General features: G+C 43.5%; 1 protein-coding gene across 11 annotated transcripts in view; it reads right to left on the bottom strand.

Annotated features, from left to right (window-relative positions):
• Window positions 1–22,005, bottom strand: part of ALDH18A1 (aldehyde dehydrogenase 18 family member A1) — a 122,952-nt gene that overhangs the window by 1,047 nt on the left and 99,900 nt on the right. For all 11 annotated transcript variants that reach the window (XM_037904107.2, XM_043551153.1, XM_043551155.1 and 8 more), the window contains 6 exons: window positions 21,069–21,289; window positions 11,523–11,660; window positions 11,169–11,364; window positions 10,893–11,014; window positions 6,497–6,683; window positions 6,057–6,152 (listed from right to left, as the gene is read on the bottom strand). In XM_037904107.2, the coding sequence (XP_037760035.1) occupies window positions 6,057–6,152; window positions 6,497–6,683; window positions 10,893–11,014; window positions 11,169–11,364; window positions 11,523–11,660; window positions 21,069–21,289 (960 nt within the window). The remainder of the gene's footprint in view (window positions 1–6,056; window positions 6,153–6,496; window positions 6,684–10,892; window positions 11,015–11,168; window positions 11,365–11,522; window positions 11,661–21,068; window positions 21,290–22,005) is intronic.

Genomic DNA, 22,005 nt, shown 5'->3' with positions numbered 1-22,005 from the left:
GCTCTTTGCTGGGAGCATTTTCTGCCTTTAGTTCTATAATTTAATTTCTTCTAAGAGGGAAAGAGAAAAGCCATTGGCTTGTCTTTCCCATTCCATTTTCGCAGGGTCCAGAGCAGTATTGTTCGATTTATAGTTTAGAAATTAAAGTAGTATTACACTGCAGACACATGTATTTTTTATTATTCTTCACAAAAGCATCGTTTCTTTAATATTATTCCTACTGCTCGTCACATTTCATTTTTCAAAAAATGTTGAGTCCATAAAGGATCCCAATCTGGCACCTTAATTTAAAGAAGAAAAATCCTAACTTGCTAAAATTGAGACTGTTTGTGCTTTAGTGTCTCTTCCCTTCACACTCTAGGGCAGGGTCTGACAGGACATGAAGTAATGATGTTTATACCATGAAGCAGCAGCTGTGGCCAGGTAGTGTTTCAGTTGACAGAGTCGGAGCAGCTACAGAGGCAATCTGCTGCAGTTGTGCTCCACACAAGTGTGCTTCCTCCATTCTCTCTATGCAAGTCCCAGAAGCCTGGTGCTGCTGCTTCTTTAAGCACAAGAGCAGTCATGCAGTTCCTCTACAGCACTGCCTTTTCTTTCCCCCTCACTTCAGTTCTGACATGCACTATAAGGTGGGTAGAAAATTGGCTAGATTGTCGGGCTCAACGGGTAGTGATCAATGGCTCCATGTCTAGTTGGCAGCCAGTATCAAGCGGAGTGCCCCAAGGGTCGGTCCTGGGGCCGGTTTTGTTCAATATCTTCATTAATGATCTGGAGGATGGTGTGGATTGCACCCTCAGCAAGTTTGCAGACGACACTAAACTGGGAGGAGTGGTAGATACGCTGGACGGTAGGGATAGGATACAGAGGGACCTAGACAAATTAGAGGATTGGGCCAAAAGAAATCTGATGAGGTTCAACAAGGACAAGTGCAGAGTCCTGCACTTAGGACAGAAGAATCCCATGCACCGCTACAGACTAGGGACCGAATAGCTAGGCAGCAGTTCTGCAGAAAAGGACCTAGGGGTTACAGTGGATGAGAAGCCGGATATGAGTCAACAGTGTGCCCTTGTAGCCAAGAAGGCCAATGGCATTTTGGGATGTATAAGTAGGGGCACTGCCAGCAGATCGAGGGACGTGATCGTTCCCCTCTATTCGACATTGGTGAGGCCTCATCTGGAGTACTGTGTCCAGTTTTGGGCCCCACATTACAAGAGGGATGTGGAAAAGTTGGAGAGAGTCCAGCAGACGGCAACAAAAATGATTAGGGGACTGGAACACATGACTTACGAGGAGAGGCTGAGGGAACTGGGATTGTTTAGTCTACAGAAGAGAAGAATGAGGGGAGATTTGATAGCTGCTTTCAACTACCTGAAAGGTGGCTCGAAAGAGGATGGATCTAGACTATTCTCAGTGGTAGCGGATGACAGGACAAGGAGTAATGGTCTCAAGTTGCAGTGGGGGAGATTTAGGTTGGATATTAGGAAAAACTTTTTCACTAGGAGGGTGGTGAAACACTGGAATGCGTTACCTAGGGAGGGGCTGGAATCTCCTTCCTTAGAAGTTTTTAAGGTCAGGCTTGACAAAGCCCTGGCTGGGATGATTTAATTGGGGATCGGTTCTGCTTTGAGCAGGGGGTTGGACTAGATGACCTCCTGAGGTCCCTTCCAACCCTGATATTCTATGGTTCTATGACATTTTAGTAGCTAGTAGCACTGCCTGCTGAAGTATGTGTGAGAGTTGGGATGGTAAGACACATTCATTAATTTCTAGTTCTACCAACAGGATAGATAAAAACAGTTTTTAAAAAATAACAATTTCATTTAAATAGGTTTATTTTTTTTAAAGTATTTAACATTAAATTTAAAATTATGGCCACCTGTGGCAAGCCATAATGTACTATAATCTAGTAAAATAATTTTAAGTTAAATGAAGATAATACTCAAGCAGTACATGCTTGCTGCAGAAGTTTTAAAGGAAGCCAAACCACTGAACTAGTGGAAGTCACTGGCTAAGTACCTAGTGCCAGAGTTTGTTGTGGTGCTAAACCAGCTTTTGACAGCAGCAGCCTCTTCTGTAGATGCAGAAAGAATATTTTCTATATTTCAGTTATTTTACAGTGTCATGGCTACTTATTTCAAAGTTGAAAAACTAATTAGGAGTTGAAAAATCAGGAAACCTTGTTTTCTTCTTCCAATCTATGAATAAAGAATGAGTTCTGAGAACATGAGATTGACTATTTCTAAAATTTTCAATGACTTGGTGACTAGAAACAATCAGTTCTAATCACTAACTACAGATAATACTTGCTTTAATAAATGAGTTAGTTTTAAATATAAAACGTTTTGATCATTTTTTTCTTCTGATTCAGCACACTTAAGGTTGCTTTATTAAATAAACCAATTTTAAAATGCTGTTTTTGTGCATTTTAATTGAATTCCAATTTCCACATAAATGGAGTTTGACACAAATCATGAAAAATCATTCCGATTTTAAATCGACTGACCCTAGCAATTCTTGAGAAAGTGGCCAGTGAAACCATTTTGGAACTGTAACTAAGGAGAATGCAAAATGGAATAAAAAACCATTGTGATTTTAGGACATGATCTCTCTTGAATCATAGAACTGGAAGGGACCTCAAGAGGTCATCTAGTCCAGTCCCCTGCACTCCTGGGTTTTTGACAGGTGTTTTTGACAGGTGTTTGCCTAACCTGCTCTTAAAAGTCTCCAATGATGGTGTATCTCGGGGGAACACCCTGCATCCCCATGTTCATCCTTATATGATTGTGTGGTATCCAATGCAAAGTTTGTCATGTCTGATGTCTTCGGAAGGCTCATGATGCACTGAACATTGATGTTATAGGTTGTAATTTCATGTATAATAGTTATGAGGCTGAAAATGCGTCCTCATGGTTTAAAACAAGCCCAGGCAAAACTCTCCAGGAACAGAGGGGCAAGTCACACCTCATCAGGGCATGTATGGGACAAACCCAGCCCAGCTTCACAGGAACAAAGGACACTGGCCTACACAGCAACAAAGGATCTGTTGGACTGTTGAGTGAGTCAGTCCCCTTCCCTTGGTCAGTTGGGAACTACAATGAGGTAATGCTCACCTGACCCTGAAAGGGGGTGAGGGAGGGGGCAAAGCCAAGAGGGAAGAAAGAACATGATAAAAGGTAGAGACATTTGCCATGCTCTTCCTCTCTCTTCCACCTTCATCTATAAATATCACCACCAAGTGACTGAAGCACTGATCAAAGGGGAGAGCCTGGCTGAAGGACAACCAGCTAGCCTGTGGTGAGAAGCATCTAAGTTTGTAAAGGCACTGAAAAAGCGTTAAGAGCAGCTTAGAATGTTTTGCTTTTATTTCATTTAACCAAATCCGACTTCTTGTGCTTTGACTTATAATCACTAAATCTATCTTTTGTAGTTAATAAATTTGTTTGTTTATTCTACCTGAAGCAGTGCCTTTGGTTTGAAGCATGTCAGAGACTCCCCTTGGGATAACAAGCCTGGTGCATATCAATTTCTTTGTTAAATTGACGAACTCATTTCAGCTTGCAGCGTCCAGCGGGCATAACTGGGCACTGCAAGATGGAGGTTCCTAGAGTTGTGTCTGGGACCAGAGATATTGGCTAGTGTCATTTGGTTGCACAAACCAAGCAGCTTACATGCCAGAGGCTGTGCGTGAACAGCCCAGGAGTGGGGGTTCTCACAGCAGAGCAGGGTAAGGCTGGCTCCCAGAGTCAAGGATTGGAGTGACCAAGCAGATCACTGGTCCAGATAACACCAGGGGAACGTCACAAATGGAGATTTCACAACCTCCCTAGGCAATTTATTCCAGTGCTTAACTACCCTGACAGTTCGGAAGTTTTTCCTAATATTCAACCTAAACCTCCCTTGCTGCAAGTTAAGCCAATTGCTTCTTGTCCTATCCTCAGAGGTTAAGTAAAACATTTTTTCTTCCTCCTCCTTGTAACAACCTCTTACATACTTGAAAACTGTTATGTCCCCCCTCAGTCTTCTCTTTTCCAGACTAAACAAACCCAATTTTTTCAATCTTCCCTCATAGGTCATGTTTTCTAGACCTTTAATCATTTTTGTTGCTCTTCTCTGGCCTCTCTCCAATTTGTCCACATCCTTCCTGAAATGTGGCACCCAGAACTGGACACAATACTCCAGTTGAGGCCTAATCAGTGCAGAGTAGAGAGGAAGAATTCTTGTGTCTTGCTTACAACACTCCTGCTAATACATCTCAGAAGGATGTTCGCTTTTTTTTTTTTTTTTTTTTGGCAACAACATTACATTGTTGACTCATATTTAGCTTGTGGTCCACTGTGACCCCAAGATCCCTTTTCGCAGTATTCCTTCCTAGGCAGTCATTTCCCATTTTGTGTGTGTGCAACTGATTGTTCCTTCCTAAATGGAGTACTTTGCATTTGTCCTTATTGAATTTCATCCTATTTACTTCAGACCATTTCTCCAGATCATTTTGAATTTTAATCCTATCCTCCAAAGCACTTGCAATCCCTCCTAGCTTGGTATTGTCTGCAAACTTTATAAGTGTACTCTGTATGCCACTATCTAAATCACCGATGAAGATATTGAATAGAACCAGACCCAGAACTGATCTCTGTGGGATCCCACTTGTTATGCTCTTCCAGCATGACTGCGAACCATTGATAACTACTCTCTGGGAATGGTTTCCCAACCGTTTTGCACCCACCTTATAGTAGCTCCATCTAGGTTGCATTTCCCTAGCTTGTTTATGAGAAGGTCATGCGAGACAGTATCAAAAGCTATACTAAAGTCAAGATATACCACAACTACTGCTTCCTCCCATCCACAAGGCTTGTTACCCTGTCAAAGAAAGTTATGAGGTTGGTTTGACACTATCTGTTTTTGACAAATCCATGCTGACTGTTACTTATCACCTTATTATCTTCTAAATGTTTGCAAATTGGTTGCTTAATTATTTGCTCCATTATCTTTCCAGATACAGAAGTTAAGCTGACTGGTCTAATTCCCTGGGTTGTCCTTATTTCCCTTCTTATAGACTGGCACTATATTTGCCCTTTTTCAGTCTTCTGGAAACTCTCCTGTCTTCCATGACTTTTCAAAGATAAAATTGCTAATGTCTCAGATATCTCCTCAGTCAGCTCCTTGAGTATTCTAGGATGCATTTCATCAGGCCCTGGTGACATGAAGACATCTAATTTGTCTAAGTAATTTTTAACTTGTTCTTTCCTTATTTTAGCCTCTTCTGATCCTACCTCATTTTCACTTGTATTCACTATGTTAGACGTCCAATCACCACCAACCTTCTTGGTGAAAACCGAAACAAAATCATTAAGCATCTCTGCCATTTCCACATTTTCTGTCATTATTTACCCCCCCCCCCCGCCCCATTGAGTAACGGGCCTACCTTGTTCTTGGTCTTCCTCTTGCTTCTAATGTATTTGCAGAATGTTTTCTTGTTACCCTTTATGTCGCTGGCTAGTTTGATCTTGTTTTGTGCCTTGGCCTTTCTAATTTTGACCTTACATACTTGTGTTATTTGTTTATATTCATCCTTTGTAATTTGACCTATTTTCCACTTTCTGTAGGACTCTTTTTTGATTTTTAATCATTGAAGATGTCCTGGTTAAGCCAGGGTGTGTGTGCTATGCGTATGTACTCAGCGCCAATGAAGCATCAATTTTGGTTGGGGGATCTAAATGCTACTGTAATTTAGCAACATTACATTTTTGTTCTTCAGTTAATCGGAATGTCAAATGGCATAGTATATTTTTTGATCCTGCCCCAGTTAATTCCATCCACCATACAGACTGTCTCCTAGTCCTATTGGGTGAAAGGTCTAAGTTTCTACTTTTACTACAGTACCTTCTGTAAAACTCTTTTCATTGGCAGGCAGGCAACACTGTGATCAGAGAAGGGACAATCCCATCCTCCAGGATTCAGGCAGGCATGCTTTATCAATACTTAGGGAAAAGAGTTAAAATCCCAAATTCAGATCCCCAGCTGCAAGCAGCACAAAATAATTCCATTCAACCCCTTACCAAGTCCAAACCGATATCCATCGGAGAATCGGGTGCTGGCGTTCCAGAACACACAGGCACTATCCACATGCTGGAGAAAGAATTCTGCGGTTTTCTCTGAGGGAAAGAGAAAAATCTGAACAGACACAGACGGAACAAGGCACTCATACCAAGTAATGGGTGCATTATGAAGACCTGAACAGATGTAATGCAATGTGAGACTCTGGTAACTGAGCAGCCATGACCAGAACAATGCTCACACATCTCTCCACAGCACAGACATCAAACACAAAGATCTGCAAACAGGAGAATGAGGGACTAGGAGGAGGAGGAAATGAACGACAAAGTTCCCCACCCCTTGTAGGGAGAGCTACAACTGCAGGACAGGTAAAAGTGCATTTCACACACTGGGTGTCTGAAAGTTAGACTGTTGATTGACTAGAGCCATTCAGGTCACTAACCATTCTCTGTGATGATAACATCTGTGTGTGAACTTCCGTACTTGTGGATATGATCAATTGCTTCCTGGACACTGTCCACCACCTCAATGCAACACTCCAGATCCCCATATTCTGTGCGGAGAGATTTTACTTCTGAAGGGCTGAAAGTCAAATACGAGGCAAACTTGGGACCAGCATGAATCTTCACCTGCAAGAACAGAGGATCTGATAGTATTTATCTTTTTTTAAGTGTCTTCCAAGCACTTAATGGCCACTTCTGAATCAGATTCTTACTAGAAGCAGTAAGCCAACTACAGCATAAGGTTCTTAGCTTATCTGGACTCCTGAATGGAGGTTTACGTCATTACCCGTAGGAGCAATTTCAGGGAACTTGATGGCCCAGGGAACTAGTAACAGGATAAAGACTTTGAGTCATGGTGGCTAGCCAACCGAACATCAGCTCTCAGTATGATGCTGTAGCTAAAAAGGGCTAACACAATCCTTTGATGTATAAATAGAGAAATATCAAACAGGAATAGAGAGGCAGCATTACATCTAATACAGCACTGGTGAAATCACCACTGGAGTACTGTATCCAGTTCTGGTGTCCATATTTCAAAAAGGGACGTTGAAAAATTGGAGAGTTCAGTGAAGAGCTACAAGAATGACCCAAAGTCTAGAAAAAGACACTGAACAACAAGAGACTTAAGGCACTCAACCTATTTAGTTTGCCAAAATGAAGATTAAAAGGAGATTTCAATCAGGACCAAATGTCTTTCTGGAATATATGCTTTAGTCAAACATAAGTTACTGGGTTCAACACAGGAATAAGTGAATGACGTTCTCTAGCCTATGTCATAAAGGAGGTCAGACTAGATGAACTAACAGTCCATTCTCTCTTAAGATCTATTAGTTTAAGCACAGCTTCTAACTAGCTACACAGAGGAAAGATACCGGAGGACTAGTCTACCAGACAGAGGCATAACACAATCCAAAGTCTGGAAGATGAAGCTAGACAAATGCAAACTGGAAATAACATTAACAAGTCTAATAAAAAATTTGAACAGGTTACTAGTCTTCATTACTTAAATTCTTTAAAATTGAGGGGAATGGTCTAGTTCAACCACAATTTATCAGGCTTAATACGTTAATTATCGGTTGAAGTTCTATGACTTGGTCTACATTAAAAAGTTATGTAGATGCCAGGCAGCTTATGTTGACCTAGTTGTGCAACTGAGTCTACGCTTTAATTTGTCTCTCACCGATGTAAGCGCTCCGTTACACTGACACAGTCACACCACCTCCTTGAGCATCGCAGAGCTTCGGTTGACATACTTATGTCAATGCAGTGCGAATGTAGACACTGCATTACTTATGTTAACCCTATCTGTCCTCCAGCAGCTGTCCCACAATGCCCTACACCAACTGCTGTGGTCACCATTGTGAACTGCACTGCTCAAGGGTCATTGAGACTCCCCTTTAAATCCCTGCACATTTTTGAAATTCCTTGTCCTCATTGCCCAGCTTGGTGAGCACAAGTAGCAGCTCTACATTGCTGAGTGGAGCTGCTCAGCTGACTATGCCGGCTACACGCTCCCGCTTGGAGCAGACAGGAGATACTGGATCTCCTGGGCTGGTGGGGAGAAGAGGCTGCGCAGGCAAACCTTTAAACCTGCTGTAGAAACGTTGACATCTACAAGCAGATTGCTCAGGAATGTAGGACAAGGGGCATGACAGGGCCCAGCAGCAGTGCTGTGTGAAAGCGAAAGAACTGTGCCAGGCACACCAGAAGCTCAGGGAGGCCCAACAATCAATCTGTTGCCAAACTGCAGACCTGCTGCTTTTACAAAGAGCTGCATGCTATACTCAGGGGAGACTCCAACACCCACACCACTGTGGATACCTCTGAGGAGCCCCAGTCATGGGCCAATGCAGTAAGCAGCATGAAGGAGGAGGACTTGAAAAAGAAAGAGGCGTATGGAAGACAAGCAACTGAAGGATGCAGCTGTGCAGTGAGCCCGGACATGTTTTTGACTCTATCACAGTTCAGCCAGTCGAGCATGGGCAAGCCCAGTGAAGGGGAAGGAAACTCAGGTAAGTATGACAGGTTTCAGAGTAGCAGCCATGTTAGTCTGTATCTGCAAAAAGAACAGGAGTACTTGTGGCACCTTAGAGACTAACAAATTTATTAGAGCAAAAGCTTTTGTGGGCTACAGCCTACTTCATCAGATGCATAGAATGGAACATATAGTAAGAAGATTATATCTATACACACACACACACACATACAGAGAAGGTGGAAGTTGCCATACAAACTGTAAGAGGCTAATTAAGATAAGCTATTATCAGCAGGAGAAAAAAACTTTTGTACTGATAATAAGATGGCCCATTTAGATAGTTGACAAGAAGGTGTGAGGATACTTAACATAGGGAAATAGATTCAATATGTGTAATGACCCAGCCACTCCCAGTCTCTATTCAAAGCCAAGTTAATGGTATCTAGTTTGCATATTAATACAAGCTCAGCAGTTTCTCACTGGAGTCTGTTTTTGAACCTTTTCTGTTGCAAAATTGCCAACCTTAAATCTTTTACTGAGTGGCCAGAGAGGTTGAAGTGTTCTCCTACTGGTTTTTGAATGTTATGATTCCTGATGTAAGATTTGTGTCCATTTATTCTTTTGCGTAGAGACTGTAGCCCACGAAAGCTTATGTTCTAATAAATTTGTTAGTCTCTAAGGTGCCACAAGTACTCCTGTTCTTTTTTCAGGTAAGTATGTAGATACATTTTTAATTACAGGGATGGCAGCCTCAAAGTAGCAGGACACATCTTTTGTCTTTTCATTAATTTACTTGTGCTACAAGAGTCAGTGGTACAACCAAGAGAGGTTGCTATCTGCTTTTCATTGCCCTCTAAAGCAGGGGTGGCCAACCTGTGGCTCTGGAGCCACATGCGGCTCTTCAGAAGTTAATATGCGGCTCCTTGCATTGGCACTGACTCCGGTGCTGGAGCTACAGGCACCAACTTGGCTCTGCCACAGGCCCTGCACCCACTCCACCCCTTCCCGCCCCCTCCCCTGAGCCTGCCATGCCCTCACTCCACCCCAGAGCCTCCTGCACACTACAAAACAACTGACCGGGAAGTGCGGGGAGGGAGGGGGAGGGCTGATGGGGTGAGCGGTAGGTGCTGGGGGTGGGGGAGCTAATGGGGGGCTGTTGATGTATTACTAAAACAACAAGGAGTCCGGTGGCACCTTAAAGACGAACAGATTTATTGGAGCATCAGCTTTTGTGGGTAAAAGCCTCACTTCTTCAGATGCATGGCTGGTGTAGTGTGCCTCCCCTCCAAGCTGCACTGTCGCCAGGGCATGAAGCCTTTTTGGCTATGGCTTTCCTGGGTCTGATCTCTGAGCATTCAGTACCCCTGTTCTCACCGTGCACTTCCTGCAATGGGTCCACCTGGATGGGACCCCTGGGGAAGCCAGAGAGGCCCTGCACCCCAACTTTGCAGTCAGCAGTGACTCTCAGCCAGCATTGTAAAACAGAAGGGTTTATTAGTTGACAGGAACTTAGCGAAGAACAGAGCTTGTTAGCACAGAAAGCAGGACCATTCGATAAAGTCCATCTTGGGGGGAGGGAACCCCAGAGCCTTGGGGTCCTGACCCTCCCCATTGAGTCTCAAAAGAGGAGACTGCCCCGCTTCCAGTGGCCTGACCTCCGATACACTCGTTGCCCCTCCTCTGGTCTTTGTCCTTTGTGCTTCCTGGGCAAAGTGCACCTGGTCGCATCTCTCTCCTGGTTCTCAGGTTACAAAGGGGGATCGGCCACTGCCTACGTGCATGCAGCTGGACCCCCAAGGGCCTCAGCAAAAGTCACCCCCTTATCCCCACCACGTAGGCATTGGTGTAATACACAGGGAAACTGAGTATTCATGCAAAACATTAAGGCTCATGTATATCATGACAAGGGGAAAAAACCCGCTTTGTCACACCTGTTACTGCACAGTGTCACACAACTCACAGGATCATTCACAAACACTATTAATAGGTGCATTGACAATGTTACATCCCTACATGTACACCAATCACCACACAATTCTTACCAGGCCACAAAAGAGTAGGGCCAGGTAGAGCACACTACAGCAGTGGTGGGCAACTGGTGGCCTGTCAGGGTAATCCGCTGGTGGGCCGCGAGACAGTTTGTTTACATTGACCATCTGAAGGCATGGCTGCCTGCAGTTCCCAGTGGCCATGATTCACTGTTCCCGGCCAATGAGAGCTGCGGGAAGGGGCTGCCAGCCTGCACTTCTGTCATGTCAGTGCACTCTTATTATTATTATTTCAGCCAGTCCCTTTGTCTGCCAAGCCAGATTACTAACCAAAAGTGATTCTCTTTACTAAGTGAGCTGTGCTTGACTAACCTGTTCCACTCTCAACATATCGATGATCTGGTCAAACAAGGGTGTTCGCAGCAAGTCTCGGTGAATTAATAGCGTTTCCAGAGCATTACAGGCAGCAGGATATTCACACTTTGAATCTCTGACTGGGGTTGAAGAATGGACAACTGGTTACGTACCACTTCACATTAGAAAGGTGTTGAAAAGCACATGAGCAGATACAGCTTTGTTGACCATATCATGCATTCCATATCAAACTCAGTCCAACTCATCAGAATTAAAAGGCATCTCCCATCTTACCTATTCTGGTGACCTTCTCTACACTGGCCTCTGTATCCACGTATACATGGCAGATCCCTTCACTGTGCCCCATAACCGGGATTCCTTTAGCAGCTTTCTGGATATCCCTAACCAGCTGAGAAGAGCCACGTGGAATGATCAGGTCTATCAGTTTATCCAAACGGCAAAGATCTTCTACTTCCTCTCTGGTGTTTACCTGGAGTAACCAAGCCAAGACACTATTATAGACTTTGAAGGACTTTGAGCATGGTATCTTCCAGAAAGTTCTGTATGTGTACTGCACACACATCCTACATTCATGAAAGTACCGTATGTGTAGTGCGACAAATCCTAGATTCATTTCGAGGCACTCACCAGCTGCACTGCATCCTTGACCCCATGGATGGAAAGTGCTTCTTGTGTTAGATGGTGAAGGATTTGATTGCTATGTGCTGCCTCTTTCCCTCCTTTAAGTAATAAGCCATTTCCACTCGCAATCGCCAAGGCAGACACCTGTCACAAAAGGAGAGAAGAGATTAGCACCACAGAATAAATCTATTAATACAGACATAAGATTCACTATCTTCTCTCACTGGGGAACTGTTAGGCACCAAGCACACAAAGTTCCTCAGTTGAAAATGTAAAATATTGCAGAAATAAGTCCATAATTTTCAAAATACTGTTGGCAAGGGACCAAGGGCTGGTGGATATGTCAAGTGACATGAGAACTTTGGTACGAGGTATGGAATGAACTGGATAATTGTGTGGGTCATCTTCCTCAGGAAAATAAACGTAAGTGTAAGTTTGTTAAATGAATTGACTACTTTCCATAACCTTCCATGGGATGTTAAGTGTTGAACTTTTCAAAAGTGTTCAAGACCAAAGTGCATTATTGTGAAGGATTAGAGTTAACTCATGCTCCCCTAGAAAAGAATTAATTTAGTCAATTGCTACCTGAGAAAGTGCCTACTTCAGACAGGAATTAAAATGTTCTTTGATACCTCAAAGAGTACAAACAGAGACTGACCATCATGAATGAGACTGACTAGGTGGCAACTAATGGTATAGGTTCATGTGTCAATACTACTGCACTGGATTAGCTTCTTAAAACAAGATTCTCAAATCCACTATGGTCACTTTGTGCCACTCATTCTGGCCAGTGGAGCCAATGAACAACTCCCCCAAGTGGGGAACATCTTCTGCAGTGTGTTGCCTAAAATAAACAAGTTATCATAGACCTACTAGATATAAATTACCCTATGAAAAAAAAGAGTACAACTATATGTGCCTTGCCCCACCATCACCACTTTGATTTTATTTTTCAGAGATTAAAGGCCAGAAGGTAGCATTAGAGCCTCTAATCTGATCTTTCATAGAACACAGGCCACAGAATTTCACCCAGTTACCCCTGTATTCAGCCCAGTAACTTGTTGAACTACAGCATATCTTCCAGAAAGGCATTCAGTGTCTATTTGAGGACACCACGATATGGAGAATCCACCACTTCCCTTGGTAGTTTGTTCCAACAGCTAGTCATGCTCACCAATACATAGCTGTGCCTTATTTCTAATTTGAATTTTTCTAGTTTTACCTTTCAATCATTGTTTCTTATTGTGCCTTTCTCCACTAATTTAAAGGGGCCTTTAGTATCCAGTATTTTCTCTCAGTGTAGGTACTTATACACTGTAATCAAGTCATTGCTGATCTTTTAAACGTTGTATTCCTTCCCTCTCACCCTGCATCTCCATTTTGTTTTTAGATTGTAGACTTCTTTGAGGTAGGTTTCAGAGTAACAGCCGTGTTAGTCTGTATTTGCAAAAAGAAAAGGAGTACTTGTGGCACCTTAGAGACTAACCAATTTATAAATAAATTTATAAATTTATAAATAAATAAATTGGTTAGTCTCTAAGGTGCCACAAGTACTCCTTTTCTTTGAGGTAGGGAATGTGAAAGACTGTCTGCACAGTGCAGTGCCTAGCACATTCTGAAATATAATTATACAGCATTTTACTAATTTGTACACAAAAAGTCATATTCAAGTAATAGTAGGGTCATAATTTCAAACATTCAGAAGTGCAGAAATGAAAGTTATGGTTCTCACAGTAACATTAACTTTGCCCTCATTGTGTAACATGTAAAGTGTTATGGTTATCTGCCTGAACACAGCAAACTACTATACACTGAAAACTAAAACTGGAACAGAAAACATAGCATCCATGAAACACGTTAACATTATTTATGTTACAGGAAAGGAAAAAAAAATGTATTTCCTTGCACAGTACAGAGGAAACTGATGTTCTGATCTCTTCTGAAAACCCAGCATCCTGCTTTTTGTCTTCAGCCTGATCTTTCTCTTAAAAAAAAAAAAAAAAGACACTAAAAATACTATATCTTAATCTGCTCCCCAGTGATGGTTAGGTGAGAACATTTTAACATTTATAATGACTTTTGCTGGCGAGACATTCTGCTCTCTTCCTCCCAGACCAGCTCTACCGGTACTTTGATCTTTAAGCCTAGATCTCCCTGGGTCTTGTGTTTAACAGCAGATATACAAACAAAGACCATCAGTTAGTATTAGAGAGATAATGTGGGTGAGGTAATCTCTTTTGTTGGACTAACTTCTGTTGGTCAAAGAGAAAAGCTTTTGAGTTACAAAGAGCTCTTCTTCTGGTATTGTGCATTAAGAGTTCGCTTACTAAATTTGTGGATGACACCAAGCTGGGAGGGATTGCAAGTGCTTTGTAGGATAGCATTAAAATTCAAAATGATCTGGACAAACTGAAGAAAAGGTCTGAAGTAAATAGGATGAAATTCAATAAGGACTAAAGTAAAGTACTCCACTTAGAAAGGAACAATCAGTTGCACACTCACAAAATGGGAAATGACTGCCTAGAAAGGAGTCCTGTGGAAATGGATCAGCGGGATCATAGTGGATCACATGCTAAACAGGAGTCAACAGTGTACCATTGTTCCAAAAAAAGCAAACATCATTCTGGGATGTATAAGTAGGAGTGATGTAAGCAAGACACGAGAAATAATTCTTCCGCTCTACTCCATGCTCATTAGGCCTCAGTTGGAATATTGTGTCCAGTTCTGGGCGTGACATTTTGGGAAAGATGTGGATGAATTGGAAAGAGTCCAGAGAAGAGCAACAAAAATGATTAAAGGTCTAGAAAACATGACCTATGTGGGAAGACTGAAAAAATTGGGTTTGTTCAGTCTGGAGAAAAGAAGACTGATGAGGGACAACGACAACAACAACAGTTTTAAAGTATATAGAAGGTTGTTACAAGGAGGAGGGAGAAAAATTGTTCTCTTTAACCTGTGAGGATAGGACAAGAAAGAGTGGGCTTAAATTTCAGCAAGGGCGTTTAGATTGGATATTAGAAAAAAAACAAAAAACAAAAAAAACAGCTTCCTGTGAGGGTAGTTAAGCACTGGAACAAATTGCCTAGGGAGGTTATGGAATCTCCATCATTGGAGATTTTTAAGAGCAGGTTAGACCCTAACACTTGTCAGGGATGATCTAGATAATACTTAGTCCTGCCTTGAGTGCATGGTACTGGACTAGAACATCTCTCGAAGTCCTTCCAATCCTACAGTTCTATGATTCTATGGCCATTCATCAGCCTGATGACCCCATTTTGTGTTTGTGAAAGGTGTTGAACCTGTCAGCTTTGTCTCCTTGGAGAAGCTCCTTTCCCTTACATAAATCGTTAGGACAGCGTAAGGTAAATTACTAGGATACTGTGTCCAGTTCTGGACTCTACACTTTAAAAAAGGGTATGGAAAAACTGGAAAGAGATCAGAAGAGAGCTACACCAATGATTAGAGATCTAGAAAGCCTGTCTTGCAGTGAAAGATTTAGGAAACAACCTATTCAGCTTATCCAAGAAAAGCTTAAGAGAGGATTTGACCTTGGTCTCTTAGTAATTCCATGGTAGATTTCTGACGGTAGAGGACTCAAATATAGCAGCCAAAGGCACAACATGATCCACTGTCTGGAAGGAGAATTTCAGGCTATAAGTACAACTCTTTAACACCAAGAGTAATTAGCAAATGGCACAACCAACTAGGGTCATCGTGGATTTTAAATGAAGATTGGATCTCTTTCTAAGAGATACGCTGTAGCTCAACTGTAAAGTATGGATTTGATGCAGGAATTACTGGATAAAATGGTCTGTGTTACCCAGGAGGTCAGGTAAAATAATCGTATTGGACACTTTAGCCTTCAAATCTATGACATAACTGAGTTTAGAGGTAGAGGCATATATTCCCCCACCAGGAATTTAAAGTTTAAATTAATAATTGCTCACATATCAATTATTATTAGAAACATCTCTAGTTCCCAAATGGAGTACAGTAACTCCTCACTTAACGTTGTATTTATGTTCCTGAAAAATGCTACTTTAAGTGAAACAATGTTAAGCGAATCCAATTTCCCCATGAGATTTAATGTAAGGTGGGGGGAGGTTAGGTTCCAGGGAAATGTTTTTCACCGGATAAAAGACACTATCTATACACGCACTAGATAGATAGATACACACACACACATATGCATGCACTATAAGTTTTAAACAAACAATTTAATACTATACACAGCAATGATGATTGTGAAGCTTGGTTGAGGTGATGAAGTCAGACGGTGGGATATTTCCCAGGGAATGCCTTACCGCTAAAAGATGAACTAGCACTCGGCTGAGTCCTCAAGGATTAACACATTGCTGTTAATGTAGCCTCAAACTCTCCAAGGCAGCAGGAATGGAGGGAGGAGAGACAGCACGGCAAAGAGAGAGAGAGACAGAGACACACTCACACACCCCGTGTGTGTTTGTGTGTGGGATGGGGGGGCGGGGAGAGAGAGACAGACAGACACACAAACACATGCACTGCCCCTTTAAGCATGCTGACCGCACTCTAAGTACACTGGCTTTTAAAGTAGATCAGCAAGTTGAGACAGCAGCTGCTGCCAGCGAGCTCCCTCTGTCCTCTGTGGAGGTGGGGTACAGGAGTGGGGGGAGGATGACACCCTGACATTAGCACCCCTCTTCCCCCCCCCGACACACACAGCAAGCAGGAGGCTCCAGGGAGCAGCTCCAAGGCAGAGGGCAAGAGCAGCACACGGCAGTGGGGGGAGGGACACCCGAACTGCCCGGCAATTGGTAGTCTGCTGGGCAGCTGCCGCACAGGGAACTTAGGGGAGCTGACGGGGGGCTGCCGGCCCACCCTGGTTCCAAGCCCCCACCAGCTCGCTCCAATGGGCTGCTCTTTCTGCAACCAGTGAACAAAGCAGGCGGCTGCCAAGCAACGTTATAAGGGAGCACTGCGCAACTTTAAACAAACATGTCCTCTAACTGATCAGCAATGTAACAACGAAACAACGTTAACCGGGACAACGTTAAGTGAGGAGTTATTGTATTTAAATTAGTAACCCCAAAGTTATTAGCAAGTGTGTGCACACCTTTCACTCTAGCATGTTAAAAAACAGCCTGGCTGGGTCTTAAAATAATTTTTTCTACTTATACTTTAAGCTTAGAAATATCAGGAACATCTAATCTGATCTTCCCTGGGTTTGCTGGAGGACCTGAAGAACCCCTCAAAAGAAGTAAACAGAGCTCTGTGGGGGCACTGACTCTTTAACAGTCTTTTTTTATCCCAAATATTTGTAGGGGGGGTTGAGTTAAGTAACTATTATAGAAAAAACTGAAGGAAAATCCATTTCCCACCTTGGTCAGATTTCACTTCCATAGCAATTCAATATTACATCACTGCCCATAACATTCCCCAGGGTAGGCCAAATTTGCATTTCTAATGTAATAAGCAAACAAAGTTATAAGGGGAACCCCAAAAACTTTTATACCAGATCATAACAAGAAAAGCCACTTAGACTCCCTTAGGGAGCTGATGGGCAGGATCTCCAGGGAGGCTACTATGAGGGGGAAAGGAGTCCAGGAGAGCTGACTGTATCTTAAAGAAGCCTTATTGAGGGCACAGGAACAAACCATTCTGATGTGCAGAAAGAATAGCAAATATGACAAACAACCAGCTTGTCTTAACAGTGAAATCTTCGGTGAGCTTAAACTCAAAAAGGAATCTTACAAGAAGTGGAAATTTGGACATATGACTAGGGAGGAGTATAAAAATATTGCTAGAGCATGCAGGGGTGTAATCAGGAAGGCCAAGGCACAACTGGAGTTGCAGCTAGCAAGGGATGTGAAGGGTAACAAGAAGGGTTTCTACAGATATGTTAACACCAAGAACGTGGTCAGGGAAAGTGTGGGCCCCTGACTGAATGGGGGAGGCAACTTAGTGACACGTGATGTGGAAAAAGCTGAAGTACTCAATGCTTTTTTTGCCTCGGTCTTCACAGACAAGGTCAGGTCACAGACTGCTGCACTGGGCAACACAGTATGGGGAGGAGGTGAGCAGCCCTCAGTGGTGAAAGAACAGGTTAAGGACTATTTAGAAAAGCTGGACATGCACAAGTCCATGGGTCCAGATCTAATGCATCCGAGGGTGCTGAGGGAATTGGCTGATGTGATTGCAGAGCCATTGGCCATTATTTTTGAAAATTTGTGGCAATTAGGGGAGGTCCCGGATGATTGGAAAAGGCAAATATAGTGCCCATCTTTTTAAAAAGGGAAGAAAGAGAAGCCAGGGAACTACAGCCTCACTTCAGTCCCTGGCAAAATGATGCAGCAGGTGCTCAAGGAATCCATTTTGAAGCACTTGTAGGAGAGGAAGGTGATCAGGAACAGTCAACATGGATTCACCAAGGGCTTGATTTACCAAACCAGCCCAAAACAGCCTCTGTATCACCTCCCTGGGCACTCAGATGTCCAAACAACGCAGTTCCCTTAAAGTGCTCAGCCTCAGATCTCCGTCCAGACACACGTCAGATATGATGATGGTTACAGAAAATATAGATCACGTCCACCACTTTCCCCATATCCACAGAGCCAGTTATCTCATCATAGAAGGCAATCCGGTTGGTCAGGCATGACTTGCCCTTGGCTTCTCCCTCTGTCCGGAGAGTGAACAACCCACAGAACAACAAAACAAATCCTTCCCCCTGAGATTTGAAAGTATCTTCTTTCTTCATTGGTCCTTCTGGTCAGGTGCCAACTAGGTTATTTGAACTGATTAACCCTTTACAGGTAAGGCAATCCAGTACAGCTGCCAAGGAGGGATTTTATGCTACTGAATGGGCTGGCATACATAAAGGTTGCCACCCTTCCCGCTATATTCATGACAGAGCCAAAGCACTAGAAACAGAGCACCAAAGTCATTGACACTGAGGAAGCTCTAGGTGCAGCTTAAAACATCAGCACCAAGAAATACCAGGAGCTTCAATGTCCATTGTTTCTCCCTCAGTTTAGAGAAGAGGTCCCCAAACTGCAGAGCACGCCCCCCTACAGGGAATGCAGAGGAACATTTAGGAGGGAGTGCATGGCTGGGACCTGGGCCAGACTCTACAGGGGGGTAGGGAGTGAGCTCCACCCAGCTCTACTCCTGGCCCTGGCTGCTATTCCCACACCTGCTCCTAGCCTCGGCCCCCTTACTCCTGTTCATGTCTTTCTGCCCTGCCCCCCCACATCCCTGGAGCCGCAGCCCCACTCCTGGCCCCGGAGGGAGGGGCACTGACAGGGATAAGAGGGGGCGTGACTCTGAAAAGTTTGGGGACCACTGGTTTATAGGAGGAATGATGCAAAGAGATAATCTTTTGAGCATTCTACGGGACTGCCACAAGGGCTCTATACAGAGGTCACTGTGGCATTCAGTACAGAAATGGACATCTGCCACCTCACAGCCAGACTTACCGATAATAGCCTTGAGCTGAAGGGCACCTACACAGTGGATTAACACAACCCTCAGTGTTGAAGCTAATGAAACAGTGCATATCAGTCAAATCCTACACACTGAGTTGGCCCCTGGCATGGATCCTGATTACGAGCTGCTGATTCGACAGAGCCAAACCAGGACCTAAGTGCAGAATTCTTTAGCATATTGGTGCTAGCAGATGGCATCCTCTAAAGATGAAGCTTAAGCAGCTTCCCAGTGCTATACAAGTGGTTAGTAAGAGGCTTTGCACATGTAGGGTATGTCAACAGTAAAAATGCTACTGCAGCACAGCTGCACCGCTGTAGCACTTAAGTTTAGACATCACCTACACTGACAGGAGGGGTTCTCCCATCGGCATAGGTCACCCACCTCCTTGAGAGGTCGCAGCTAGCACCACAGAAGAATTCTTCCATTGACCTAGTGCTGTGTACACCGGGGGTTAGGTCAGCACAGCTACGTCTCTCAGGCACGTGGATTTTTCACACCCCCCGAGACATGCAGTTACGTCTATGTAAGTTCCCAGTGTAATGCCCGGGAATGTGCCCCTTTCTGAGGCAGAACAGACACAGAGTAAGGTTATGTCTACACTACAGCTTCTGCTGGCATAAGTTATGTCACTCAGGGGTATGAATAAACCACCCCCCTGAGCAACATAAAAGTTATGCCAGGTATAACCACTCATGCGCACAGCGCTATGTTGGCGGGAGAGCTGCTTCTGCTGCTTGCAGGGGTGGTGTTTGTATGTTGACAGGAGAGCTCTCTCGGGCCAGCATAGAGCGTCTTCACCACACACACTGCAGTGGCACAGCTGTATAAGTACAGCTGCACCGCTACTGCACTGTACGTATAGACATGGCCAACGTGGTGTCATCACACTGAGATGCGCACTTGAAGCTGCTGGAATGCTATTTGTAGCTATTACAGCAAAACGTAAGTTGCGAAGAGCTATGTATTTGTTTTAGTTCTTCAGATGCTGAGATACAACTATTATAACAAAAAAGCACATACAAAAACTCCAAGAAATATATAAACATACAACTACACTGTCTACATATGGGGCTTCCATCTATATCACTGGAAGTTCTGTATGGGGGGGGGGGGGGGAATAGCACAAAATTTGCACTAAATACAGACTTCTGTACCGATCACAGAATCATAGAAACATAGGGCTAGAGGGGACCTTGTGAGACCATGCATGCCATCCCCCTATGCTTGATGCAGACCCAAGTAAACCTACCCATCCCTGACAGGTTGTTCGTCCAACAAGTTGTTAAACTCCACCGATGAGGATTCCACAACCTCCTTTGGTAACCTATTCCAGTACTTAACTATCCCTTACAGTTAGAAAGCTTTTCCCTAATGTCTAATTTAAATCACTCTTGCTACATATTAAGAAAATCACTTCTTGTCCTATCAGTGGACATGGAGAACAATTGATCCCCGTCCTCTTTAAAACAGCCCTCAACACATCCAAAGACTTATCAGGTCGCCTCTCAGTCTACTTAAGACTAAACATGCCCAGATTTTTTAACCTTTCCTCAGAGTCAGGTTTTTTAAAACTTCTGTAATTTTTGTTGCTCTCCTTTGGACCTGTCTCCAATTTGCCCAAATCTTCCTTAACGCGTGGCAACCAAAAATGGATAATACTCCTCTTGGGGCCTCATCAGTGCCAAGCAGAGTGGAACTATTACATTCATTGAATGTACATTCAATTAGGTACAATTCTTGAATACATTTGCAATTTATTAAGAAGTGAAAACGACTCTCCCATCTGCCTATTAACCCATCACAAACTGGCTGATTTCTTCTGAACAATGCAGAAGTAGGTCCTGAGGAGAGATCTGATGTAGAGGGTAGTATACCAATAAAATCCAGTTTAAGGGAACCCCTCGCAAGACAGTGCTTTGGAAATTAAGAATTGAACGCTGGTTCACTCACCACCCCACCAATCAGAATATTTTTCCTTTTGTTGCCTGCGACAGCATGGGACTGCACTCGATGACCCAAGAGGTCACTTCCACTCCTATGTTACCAAACGACATCTCAAACAAAAAAGTTTTATTTCCCCTCATCGTGTACCTGTGGGAGGCAGTCAGGGCGGGATTCGAAGATCACCAGCAGGACTCCAATAGGCACAGTCACCTGTTCCAGCTCTAAGTCTTTTGCGATTCGTGTTCTGCGAATGACACGGCCTACACTCTCCTGTGAGGATGCTGCGATCTGACGAAGTCCTATGGCCAAGCTATTCAGCTTTGATGTAGACAGACTCAGTCGCTTCATCAAAGGAAGTGCCAATCTCCCTGAAATAAGAGACGATTAAGTTATGCTGGGGATACTTAACAGCTGCTTGAGACTAGATATCAGGGCTCCATCCACCTCCTTACATCTGCCTAAGAAATTATACAAGCACTTTCCACTCAAAAAGATATGCCCTGAGATGAACTATACAGGCCACCAGCTTCCACCAGCCACAGCAAAACTACCTGAATCAGACAAGTAGAACCATTCACATCACCTCATGCATGTTTAACTTGAGCCAGATCAGCAGAAAAGCTGACTAGTCAGACACTATCCCCTTTGAATGAGGCATACCTGCTGATCTTCAACTTAAGAGCAGCCATATTGGGTCCGACCAATGATCCATCTAGCCCAGTATCCTGTCCTCTGACAATGACCAATGCCAGGTGTTCCAGAGGGAATGAACAGAACAGGCAATCATCAAGTGATCACTCCCTACTTCTGGCAGTCAGAAGCTAGGGACACCCAGAACATGGGGTAGCATTCCAGACCATCTTGGGTAATAGCCATTGATGGACCTATCCTCCATGAACCTATCTAATTCTTTTTTGAACAGTAATAGTTTTGACCTTCACCACATTCCTGGCAATGAATTCCACAGGTTGACTGCGCACTGGGGGAAGAAGTACTTACTTTTCTTTGTTTGAATCCTGCTGCCTGTTAATTTCATTGGGAGATCTCAGGTTCTTGTATTATTTGAAGGGGCAAATAACAGTTT

Source organism: Chelonia mydas, chromosome 7 (assembly GCF_015237465.2).
Source record: "Chelonia mydas isolate rCheMyd1 chromosome 7, rCheMyd1.pri.v2, whole genome shotgun sequence".
Taxonomy (NCBI): Eukaryota; Metazoa; Chordata; order Testudines; family Cheloniidae; genus Chelonia; species Chelonia mydas.
The sequence above is the reverse complement of the archived record's forward strand: the minus strand, read 5'-3'. Positions and strand labels throughout refer to the sequence as shown.